General features: G+C 44.0%; 1 protein-coding gene across 1 annotated transcript in view; it reads right to left on the reverse strand.

Moving 5' to 3' along the window:
• LOC311143930 (WD repeat and FYVE domain-containing protein 2-like) overlaps positions 1-12,312 on the reverse strand; it is a 56,784-nt gene that overhangs the window by 8,627 nt on the left and 35,845 nt on the right. Inside the window, exons 7-10 of the mRNA XM_084179810.1 lie at positions 5,126-5,252; positions 4,686-4,791; positions 4,147-4,248; positions 3,796-3,926 (exon numbers count right to left, since the gene is read on the reverse strand). Coding sequence (XP_084035936.1) covers positions 3,796-3,926; positions 4,147-4,248; positions 4,686-4,791; positions 5,126-5,252 — 466 coding nt within the window. The remainder of the gene's footprint in view (positions 1-3,795; positions 3,927-4,146; positions 4,249-4,685; positions 4,792-5,125; positions 5,253-12,312) is intronic.

A 12,312-nucleotide genomic window follows, 5' to 3' on the forward strand; every position in this document is an offset into this window, starting at 1 on the left:
ACATAGGAAAATTACAGTTGGCCCAGAACAGAGCAACACCTCTGGCCCTTAAATGTGCATAGAGGGCTAATATCAACAAAATACATATCAAATCTCTCCTGGCTCAAAGTACAGGTGCACCTTGTGTTGAGGAGTATTTCTGTCTTTAATAAAGCCCTTTTGTGGGGAAAAACTCATTATGATTGGCTGGGCCTATGCCCTCCCAGGCCCACCCAAGACAGCTCCCCTGCCCAGTCATGTGAAATCCATAGATTAGGGCCTAATTTATTTATTTAAATTACCTGATTTCCTTATATGAACTGTAATTCATGTAAAATCTTTCAAATTGTTGCATGTTGCATTTATATTTTGGTTTAGTATACATTATTTTCTTTAGGAATGTAGTGGAGAAAAAGTTTAAGTTGTCAAAGATTTTAATAGTAAAGTACAGATACCCCAAAACACGAATTAAATAGTACTTTAAAGTACACTATATATACAAAAGTATGTGGCCACCCCTTCAAATGAGTGGATTCGGCTATTTCAGCCACATCCATTGCTGACAGGTGTATAAAATCAAGTACACCAGCAATCAATCTCCATAGACAAACACTGGCAGTAGAATGGCCTTACTGAAGAGCTCAGAGACTTTCAACGTGGCACCATCATAGGATGCCACCTTTATTATTATTATTTTTGTATTGTATTTTAATTTTTTACCCCTTTTTCTCCCCAATTTTGTGATATCCAATTGGTAGTTAGTCTTGTCCCATCACTGCAACTCCCGTACGGAGTTGCAGCGAAGGTTGAGAGCCATGCATCCTCCGAAACACGACCCTGCCAAGCCGCACTGCTTCATGACACACTGCTCGCTTAACCCGGAAGCCAGCCGCACCAATGTGTCGAAGGAAACACCGTACAACTGGCGACCGAAGTCAGCGTGCATGTGCCCGGCCCGCCACAAGTCGCTAGAGCGCGATGGGACAAGGAGGACATCCCGGTCGGCCAAACCCTCCCCTAACCCGGATGACGCTGGGCCAATTGTGCGCCGCCTCATGGGTCTCCCGGTCGCGGCCGGCTGCGAAACAGCCCGGGATCGAACCCGGGTCTATAGTGGCGCCTCAAGCACTGCCTTAGACTGCTGCGCCACTCAGGAGGCAGGATGCCACCTTCCTAACAAGTCAGTTCGTAAAATGTCTGCCCTGCTAGAGCTGCCCCGGTCAACTGTAAGTGCTGTTATTGTGCAGTGGAAACGTCTAAGAGCAACAACGGCTCAGCCGCGAAGTGGTAGGCCACACAAGCTCACAGAACGGGAACGCTGAGTGCTGAAGCGCGTAAAAATCGTCTGTCTTCGGTTGCAACACTCCCTACCGATTTCCAAAATGCCTCTGGAAGCAACGTCAGCACAAGAACTGTTCGTCAGGAGCTTCATGAAATGGGTTTCAATGGCCGAACAGCCGTACATACAGTGGGGGAAAAAAGTATTTAGTCAGCCACCAATTGTGCAAGTTCTCCCACTTAAAAAGATGAGAGAGGCCTGTAATTTTCATCATAGGTACACGTCAACTATGACAGACAAATTTAGGGAAAAAAATCCAGAAAATCACATTGTAGGATTTTTAATGAATTTATTTGCAAATTATGGTGGAAAATAAGTATTTGGTCACCTACAAACAAGCAAGAGTTCTGGCTCTCACAGACCTGTAACTTCTTCTTTAAGAGGCTCCTCTGTCCTCCACTTATTACCTGTATTAATGGCACCTGTTTGAACTTGTTATCAGTATAAAAGACACCTGTCCACAACCTCAAACAGTCACACTCCAAACTCCACTATGGCCAAGACCAAAGAGCTGTCAAAGGACACCAGAAACAAAATTGTAGACCTGCACCAGGCTGGGAAGACTGAATCTGCAATAGGTAAGCAGCTTGGTTTGAAGAAATCAACTGTGGGAGCAATTATTAGGAAATGGAAGACATACAAGACCACTGATAATCTCCCTCGATCTGGGGCTCCACGCAAGATCTCACCCCGTGGGGTCAAAATGATCACAAGAACGGTGAGCAAAAATCCCAGAACCACACGGGGGGACCTAGTGAATGACCTGCAGAGAGCTGGGACCAAAGTAACAAAGCCTACCATCAGTAACACACTACGCCGCCAGGGACTCAAATCCTGCAGTGCCAGACGTGTCCCCCTGCTTAAGCCAGTACATGTCCAGGCCCGTCTGAAGTTTGCTAGAGTGCATTTGGATGATCCAGAAGAGGATTGGGAGAATGTCATATGGTCAGATGAAACCAAAATAGAACTTTTTGGTAAAAACTCAACTCGTCGTGTTTGGAGGACAAAGAATGCTGAGTTGCATCCAAAGAACACCATACCTACTGTGAAGCATGGGGGTGGAAACATCATGCTTTGGGGCTGTTTTTCTGCAAAGGGACCAGGACGACTGATCCGTGTAAAGGAATGAATGAATGGGGCCATGTATCGTGAGATTTTGAGTGAAAACCTCCTTCCATCAGCAAGGGCATTGAAGATGAAACGTGGCTGGGTCTTTCAGCATGACAATGATCCCAAACACACCGCCCGGGCAACGAAGGAGTGGCTTCGTAAGAAGCATTTCAAGGTCCTGGAGTGGCCTAGCCAGTCTCCAGATCTCAACCCCATAGAAAATCTTTGGAGGGAGTTGAAAGTCTGTGTTGCCCAGCGACAGCCCCAAAACATCACTGCTCTAGAGGAGATCTGCATGGAGGAATGGGCCAAAATACCAGCAACAGTGTGTGAAAACCTTGTGAAGACTTACAGAAAACGTTTGACCTGTGTCATTGCCAACAAAGGGTATATAAGAAAGTATTGAGAAACTTTTGTTATTGACCAAATACTTATTTTCCACCATAATTTGCAAATAAATTCATTAAAAATCCTACAATGTGATTTTCTGGAGAAGTAAATTCTCATTTTGTCTGTCATAGTTGACGTGTACCTATGATGAAAATTACAGGCCTCTCTTATCTTTTTAAGTGGGAGAACTTGCACAATTGGTGGCTGACTAAATACTTTTTTCCCCCACTGTAAGCCTAAGAAGCCTGGAAACGCGTTCTCTGGAGTGATGAATCACGCTTAACTATCTGGCAGTCCGACGGACAAATCTGGGTTTGGCGGATGCCAGGAGAACGCTACCTGTCACAATGCATAGTGCCAACTGTACAGTTTGGTGGAGGAGGAATAATGGTCTGGGGCTGTTTTTCATGGTTCGGGCTAGGCCCCTTAGTTCCAGTGAAGTAAAATCTTAACGCTACAGCATACAATGACATTCTAGATGATTCTGTGCTTCCAACTTTGTGGCAACAGTTTGGGGAAGGCCCTTTCCTGTTTCAGCATGACAATGCCCCCGTGCACAAAGTGAGGTCCATAAAGAAATCGTTTGTTGAGAGCGGTGTGTTAGAACTTGACTGGCCTGTACAGAGCCCTGACCTCAACCCCATCGAACACCTTTGGGATGAATTGGAACCCCGACTGCGAGCCAGGCCTAATCGCCCAACATCAGTGCCCGACCTCACTAATGCTCTTGTGGCTGAATGGATGCAAGTCCCCACAGCAATGTTCCAACATCTAGTTGAAAGCCTTCCCAGAAGAGTGGAGACTGTTATAGCAGCAAAAGGGGAACCAACTCCATATTAATGCCCAGGATTTTGGAATGAGATGTTCGACGAACAGGTGTCCACATACTTTTGGCAATGTAGTGTATTTTTACTTAAGTACTTCACACCACCAATGCTTTTTGTGCACAGTCGTGTGTGTGTGTGTGTGTTACTCACTCCTCGTCTGTGATGGACTCATGGCAGCTGTCACACACCCGCACCTCGAACTCGAAGCCCATGAGAGGGATGGTGGAGCGCTTGGCAGAGCACTTTCCACACACAGCCTTCCCACACTTCCTGCAGTGGTGCTGGGGGAGAGGAGATACTGAGGCTTGGGTTGGGCCTACTCGGCTGGCAGATAAGGACAATGTGCATATATCTCACTCACGTAGTCTCACAAACAGGCAGTTTTTTCTGCATTTCACCCTGCTATAGGAATAACATTAACTAAGGACTTATCCTGCCCTCTTGTGGACAATAGGTGAACTACATCCCAGAGTGATAGTGACAGTATGGAGCCCACTGTACCTGGCGCAGGCCAATCTTCTTACTGTCCCACATCTGTTTGAAGTTCCAGAAGAATGGTTGCTCACACTTCTGACACGAGTCACTGTCCAGCCACTCTGGGGTCTGAGGGAACACACAGATAGACAGGTTGAAAACAGACCCTAAATACAGTACTTCTCTAGAATCAGCTTTCCCTTTCTCAATCCTACCTTTAACCATTAGGAGTTAATAAAGGAAACTGACCCAGAATCAGTGCTTAGGTATAACCTAAGTGAGCGACATTTAGAGCCAGACGAAGCCATAGGTAGTCTACACACATTCAGCAAACTATCAGCCATGTTGGCACTGAACACCTCATTTGCATTCAGTACATACAAATTCAAATTTTCATTCAGTTTGTCATTCTCTCTGTCTGTGCATCTATGGCTATGGTTTAAATCCACTCGGTCTGTTTCAGGTCTCTCTCTCACACACAACCCCTCCATCCGTCTCACTGCCTTGAGGTTTCTCTTCCTCCCTCCTGCTCCATCCCTCCACCTTTCAGTCCATCTCTCCCTCACCTCCTGTCTGGTCACGTCCATGTTCCAGATGACGATGCCTCCATCTGAGCTGCAGGAGATCAGCTGACGTGTGTGTGGCGCATAGCACAGGCCCTGGATCTTATCACTGCATGGTTAAAACACACACACACACACACACACACACACGAGGATGCAGTATATAAAGCTTGATTTGATGATTACCTTTCATACATTCTATCCACACATGCTCTCTGTGTTCCATTTAGTTGACTCAGACACCTTCTCCAACTGCATGTACAAGCCTAAAGTTATGGATAATTACTTAACAGAAACATCCCTAAGGACACTACTAGGGACATTTCAACAGTTTCTAAGACTGTATCATACAGATAAATACATTGGGGTTTTAATACTACATTGGGATTACATCTGAAGACTATATTGGACGACTATGTTGACATTCAGTGTGTGAGTCTTACTTGTGTCCCTGCAGTTCTATGGCGGTGCCTTTGCGTCCCCCGATGTCCCACATGATGATGGAGTGATCTGAGCTGCCAGAGAACAACACTCTCTGGGCCGGGTCCCAACACAGTGCCGTCACGTTGCCTAGAGACAGCAGAACACTTAACACACATTCTTTAGATCATACTGGAGGTAACAAACATTCCTAGCCACTGGATCTTTAACTTGACCTGGTCAAGGCTGCACCAAGTAGAACAAACACAAGAAACAAACTAAAAGGGCTCACTGAGTTTCTACTTCTTGGAAAGAGGCCGAAAGTGACTGTCAGAATTGCAGAACAAATTCAACAGGGTTGATAAATGAAAAATTGTGAACATGAATATGATAGCAAATTTAACAGATGTAAAAATGCAACTAACCCTATTTTTATTTTAACTAAGCCAGTATATGGTTGAAACATTGGATCTGCTTTTCCAGTTCAACAGTATCACTTTTCTTCAGATCGTTAATGAAATCAATAGGAACGTTTTTTTGTCCTTAGAAGAAACACCGGGGTCGTCATCATCAAAATAGTGTAGTATACAGAGTGATGGGGATGAAAGAAAAGTAATATGGAGGATGACAGATAATGCTCAGAACTTTTTTCCAGTAATTCTCAATGATGGGACAAAGCCAGAATGCATGGAGATGAGTGTCGGGAATGTATTTTTGGTAGAATGGACACAGAAGCGATTCAACAAGCCCCATCAGCCACAGAGTTCCATAGGTATTGTGGAATTTATGTAGGATTTAGTACTGGATAAGATTTATTTTCTTATTACATGAGATGCTGTGGGCGCTGGTAAATACTTTCTTCTGGGTTTCCCTGTTAAGGGAGATGTCCAAATCGCTGGTCCATTTCTCTAGGGAGGATAGAGTATCACCTACTTCTGTCAGTGTTTTATACATTTTGGAAGTATTTCTTGAACTCCGGTTGTCTAAGAGCAATTGGCTTAGCTCTGAGATATGTTGTTGCTTTGGGTTGAATTGCAATTTAGATTTAAGTAGCTGTTTAATCTGTAGGTATTGAACACTTGAGGAGCTATTCAAATGAAACCTTTTCTGTAACTATACTGAACAAAAATATAAACGCAACATGCAACAACGTCAACGATTTTACTGAGTTATGGTTCAAATAAGGAAATCAGTCAATTGAAATAAATTCATTAGGCCCTAATCGATAGATTTCACATGACTGGGCAGGGGCGCAGCCATGGGGGGGCCAGGCCCAGCCAATCAGAATGAGTTTTCCCCACAAAAGGGCTTTATTAGAGACAAAAATAGTCCTCAGTTTCATCAGCTGACCGGGTGGCTGGTCTCAGACGATCCCGCAGGTGAAGAAGCCGAATGTGGAGGTCCTGGGCTGGCATGGTTACATGGTCTGCGGTTGTGAGGCCAGTTGGACATACTGCAGAATTCTCTAAAACAAGAATTCTCTGGCAACAGCTCTGGTGGACATTTCTGCAGTCAGCATGCCAATTGTGCGCTCCCTCAAAACTTGAGACATCTGTGGCATTGTGTTGTGACAAAACTGCACATTTTTGAGTTTTTTTTATTGTCCCCAGCACAAAGTGCACCTGTTGTATTTTTTGGGGTGTACATTTACCCCTTTTTCTCCCCAATTCCGTGATATCCAATTAGTAGTTACAGTCTTGTCCCATCGCTGCGGAGGTTGAAAGCCATGCGTCCTCCGAAACACGACCCTGCCAAGCCGCACTGCTTCTTGACACACTGCTCGTTTAACCCAGAAGCCAGCCGCAGGAAACACCGTCCAGCTGGCGACTGATGTCAGCTTGCAGGCACCCGGCCCGCCACAAGGAGTCGCTAGAGCGCGATGGGACAAGGAAATCCCGGCCGGCCAAACCCTGCCCTAACCTGGACGACGCTGGGCCAATTGTGCGCCACCTCATGGGTCTCCCGGTCACGGCTAGCTGTGACACAGCCTGGGATCGAACCGGGGATGCAGTGACACCTCAAGTAATGCAATGCAGTGCCTTAGACCGCTGCGCCACTCGGGAGGCCCTAATGATCATGCTATTTAATCAGCTTCTTGATATGCCACACCTGTCAGGTGGATGGATTATCTTGGCAAAGGAGAAATGCTCACTAACAGCGATGTAAACAAATTTGTGCACACAATTTGAGATAAATAAGCTTTTTGTGCGCATGGAACATTTCTGGGATCTTTTATTTTAGCTCATGAAACATGGTATCAACACTTTACATGTTGCGTTTATATTTTTGTTCAGTACTTAAATTAAAGTAACTGGTAGATGTACATAATTCCTTTCTTCTTCCATAGAGTAAACTCGAACGGTTTCCCCGCAATTAGAAAATCGGGATTCGAAAAAATAGGAGAGTTCAATGAAGGAGACAGTTTTGTGTTAGTTACTTTTTAGGCTTTTGTCCATTCTTCCAGTGTATTTAATGTGAAGGGATTGGAAAAGGGTAGTTTTTTAACAGATTGAAAAATATAGGGCAGATCTTGAATCTTAAGTGGTTTTACGCAGGAGTCTTCTATATCAATCCAGGAAGGTGAGTTTACACTTGGATAAGTGAGCCACTTGGCTATGTTATTAATTTGGAAGGCCAAATAATATTTTTGTAAGTCTGGTGCTCCTAGTCTGCCTTTGGGCTTACCGTATTGTAATGTAGTAATAATATAGTTTAATTCTGGCCTTTTCTGTCTCCAATAAAATCTTGAGATAGAATGGTTAAGGGTATCAAACCATTTCTGTGGGGGGGGTGATCATTGAGAGGGAGTTTATTTTCGGCAAAATATAAATGTTAATTGTATTGATACGACCGGTAAGAGACAGAGGAAGAGAGTTCCATCTCTCGAGATCTTCTTTCACCGATTTCAATAGTTGAGGGAAATTATATTCAAACAATTTATCTAGCCTGTGTGGTACTTGTACTCAGAGATATTCAATGCCTTGAGATAACCATCTGAAGGAGAAATCTTTGGCTAAAGAGTCCCAATAAAATGTATTGATATCCTGAGATACTACAGAATGTGTTGATTATTGAGAGCAAGTGTTCTAATGATCGACCGGGTTCTTGTACGAACTTCAGAATATCTTCAGCGTAGAGACTTATTTTGTGAGTTATGTTTGGGGATTGGACGCCTATGATTGAGCTATTTTGGCGAACAGCAGCGGCGAAGGGTTCAATAAATGTTTTAAACAAAAGTGGAGACATTGGACAGCTTTGTCTGGTCTGTTTTAGTAATTTGAGATTATATTATTGGTAGTTATGGAGGCTTTGGTGAGCTATAGAGAAGTTAAAAAAACTGAAATATCACTTTCACATAAGTATTCAGACCCCTTACTCAGTACTTTGTTGAAGCACCTTTGGCAGCGATTATAGCCTCAAGTCTTCTTGGGTATGACGCTACAAGCTTGGCACACCTTTACTTGGGGAGTTTCTCCCATTCTTCTCTGCAGATCCTCTCAAGCTCTGTCAGGTTGGATTGGGAGCGTCACTGCACAGCTATTATCAGGTCTCTCCAGAGGTGTTCGATTGGGTTCAAGTCCGGACACTGGCTGGGCCACTCAAGGACATTCAGAGACTTGTCCCAAACCCACTCCTGCGTTGTCTTGGCTGTGTGCTTAGGGTCGTTGTCCTATTGGAAGGTGAACCTTCGCCCCAGTCTGAGGTCCTTCATCAAGGATCTCTCTGTACTTTGCTCCGTTCATCTTTGCCTCGATCCTGACCAGTCTCCCAGTCCCTGCTGCTGAAAAATATCCCCACAGCATGATGCTGCCACCACCATGCTTCACCATAGGGATGGTGCCAGGTTTCCTCCAGACGTGACGCTTGGCATTCAGGCCAAAGACTTCAATCTTGGTTTCATCAGACCAGAGAATCTTGTTTCTCATGGTCTGAGAGTCTTTAGGTGCCTTTTGGCAAACTCCAAGCGGGCTGTCATGTGCCTTTTACTGAGGAGTGGCTTCCGTCTGGCCTCTCCACCATAAAGGCCTGATTGGTGGAGAGCTGCAGAGATGGTTGTCCTTCTGGAAGGTTCTCCCAACTCCACAGAGGAACTCTGGAGCTCTGTCAGAGTGACCATCAGGTTCTTGGTCACCTCCCTGACCAAGGCCCTTCTCCCTCAATTACTCAGTTTGGCCGGGCAGCCAGCTCTAGGAAGAGTCTTGGTGGTTCCAAACTTCTTCCATTTAAGAATGATGGAGGCCACCGTGTTCTTGGGGACCTTCAATGCTGCAGAAATGTTTTGGTACCTTTCCCCAGATTGTGCCTCGACACAATCTTGTCTCGGAGCTCTAGGGACAATTCCTTCGACCTCATGGCTTGGCTTTTGCTCTGACATGCACTGTCAACTGTGGGACCTTATATAGACAGCTGTGTGCCTTTCCAAATCATGTCCAATCAATTTAATTTACCACAGGAGGAATCCAATCAAGTTGTAGAAATTATGATCAATGGAAACAGGATGCACCTGAGCTCAATTTAGAGTCTCATAGCAAAGGGTCTGAATACTTATGTAAATAAGGTTTCTGTTTTTTATTTTGTATACATTTGCAAGATTTTCTAAAAACCTGTTTTCACTTTGTCATTATGGGGTATTGTGTGTAGATTGCTGAGGATATATATATATTTTTAAAATCAATTTTAGAATAAGGCTGTAACTTAACAAAATGTGGGAAAAGTCAAGGGGTCTGAATACTTTCCTAAGGCACTGTTATTGCACTAAAACCAAATTTCTTCATTGCCAAGTTCAGGAAGGTCAGATTGACTCTGTCAAATGCCTTCTCTGCATCCAACGTCACTACTGCGGTAGGAATATTGGTTTGGGAAGCGAGATGCATGATGTCAAAGAGGCGCCTGGTGTAGTCTGAAGAGTGTTGGCCTTTCATAAAACCTGTTTGATCAGAATGTATTATTTTGTGAAGAACCGTTTCTAATCTGTTGGCTATCGCTTTGCAAATTATTTAAAATCCATGTTAATCAAAGAAATTGGATGATAGCTACTACAGTCTGTTGTCTTTCTAATTTGAGTAGGAGAGTGATTAAGGCGGTGTTCATAGTATGCAGAAGGTTATTGGAGCAATATACGTGCAAAACTATATTTGAAAATATTAAGAAAATAAGGGTACGTTTATAAAACTCAATAGGATATCGGTCCTGGCCAGGCGCTTTAGCCGAGGGAATTGCCAAAATTGCGGAGTGAAATTTGTTGGTAGTTAGCAGTCTCTAAGGAGTTACAGTCTGGGGAGGATATTGCTGGAAGTTGGAGATTATCAAAGAAACGTTTAATTTCGAGGGGATCCACGTCTCTTTCTGGCATACAGTCGTGGTCAAAAGTTTTGAGAACGACACAAGTATTGGTCTTCACAAAGTTTGCTGCTTCAGTGTTATGAGATATTTTTGTCAGATGTTACTATGGTAAACTGAAGTATAATTACAAGGATTCCATAAGTGTCAAAGGCTTTTATTGACAATTACATTAAGTTTATGCAAAGAGTCAATATTTGCAGTGTTGACCCTTCTTTTTCAATACCTCTGCAATCTGCCCTGGCATGCTGTCAATTAACTTCTGGGCCACATCCTGACTGATGGCAGCCCATTCTTGCATAATCAATGCTTGGAGTTTGTCAGAATTTGTGGGTTTTTGTTTCTCCACCCGCCTCTTGAGGATTGACCTCAAGTTCTCAATGGGATTAAGGTCTGGGGAGTTTCCTGGCCATGGACCCAACATTTCGAGGTTTTGTTCCGAGAGCCACTTTTGCCTTATGGCAAGGTGCTCCATCATGCTGGAAAAGGCATTGGTCGTCACCAAACTGTTCTTGAATGGTTGGGAGAAGTTGCTCTCGGAGGATGTGTTGGTACCATTCTTTATTCATGGCTTCTTAGGCAAAATTGTGAGTGAGCCCACTCCCTTGGCTGAGAAGCAACCCCACACATGAATTGTCTCAGGATGCTTTACTGTTGGCATGACACAGGACTGATGGTAGCGCTCACCTTGTCTTCTCCGTACAAGGTGTTTTCCGGATGCCCCATACAATCGGAAAGGGGATTCATCCGAGAAAATGACTTTACCCCAGTCCTCAGCAGTCCAATCCCTGTACCTTTTGCAGAATATCAGTCTGTCCCTGATGTTTTTCCTGGAGAGAAGTGGCTTCTTTGCTGCCCTTCTTGACACCAGACCATCCTCCAAAAGTCTTCGCCTCACTGTGCGTGCAGATGCACTCACACCTGCCTGCTGCCATTCCTGAGCAAGCTCTGCACTGGTGGTGCCCCAATCTCACAGCTGAATCAACTTTAGGAGACGGTCCTGGCGCTTGCTGGACTTTCTTGGGCACCCTGAAGCCTCCTTCACAACAATTGAACCTCTCTCCTTGAAGTTCTTGATGATCCGATAAATGGTTGATTTAGGTGCAATCATACTTGCAGCAATATCCTTGCCTATGAAGCCCTTTTTGTGCAAAGCAATGATGACGGCACGTGTTTCCTTGCAGGTAACCATGGTTAACAGAGGAAGAACAATGATTTCAAGCACCACACTCCTTTTAAAGCTTCCAGTCTGTTATTCTAACTTAATCAGCATGACAGAGTGATCTCCAGCCTTGTCTTCGTCAACACTCTCACCTGTGCTAACGAGAGAATCACTGACATGTCAGCTGGTCCTTTTGTGGCAGGGCTGAAATGCAGTGGAAATGTTTTTTGGGGATTAAGTTCATTTTCCAGGCAAATTGTGTCATTTGTGTCATTCTCAAAACTCAATATTAGGAAGGTGTTCCTAATGTTTGGTATACTCAGTGTAGTTTGGAATAAAATACTTTGAAGGTGGAATTAATATTTTCTTGATCGGTTGCTAAATTACCTTCAATGTTTTTAATAGAGTGGATTACCGACCTTTCCTTGTTATGTTTAAGCATATTAGCCAAGAACCTGTCGGACTTATCCCAGAGTTCATGGCTATGTTGTTGTGTTCTTATAACTAAAGCCTCTGTTTCTGCCGAAATAAGTTAATGAAGTTTGAGTCTGGCCTGTAATAGTCGCTTAGGAATATCATCGGTTTGAATGGATGCCTTTGCTGAGCAGAATGACATAATTTTACAACTTTAGCATTTCAGCAGTTTCCCAGAAATAATTTTTCATGTTCAAGGTCAGTTAGATGTTTCTTGTAATAAACATATATCTG

This window comes from Coregonus lavaretus, assembly GCF_964263955.1.
Source record: "Coregonus lavaretus genome assembly, chromosome: 16".
Classification (NCBI taxonomy): Eukaryota; Metazoa; Chordata; class Actinopteri; order Salmoniformes; family Salmonidae; genus Coregonus; species Coregonus lavaretus.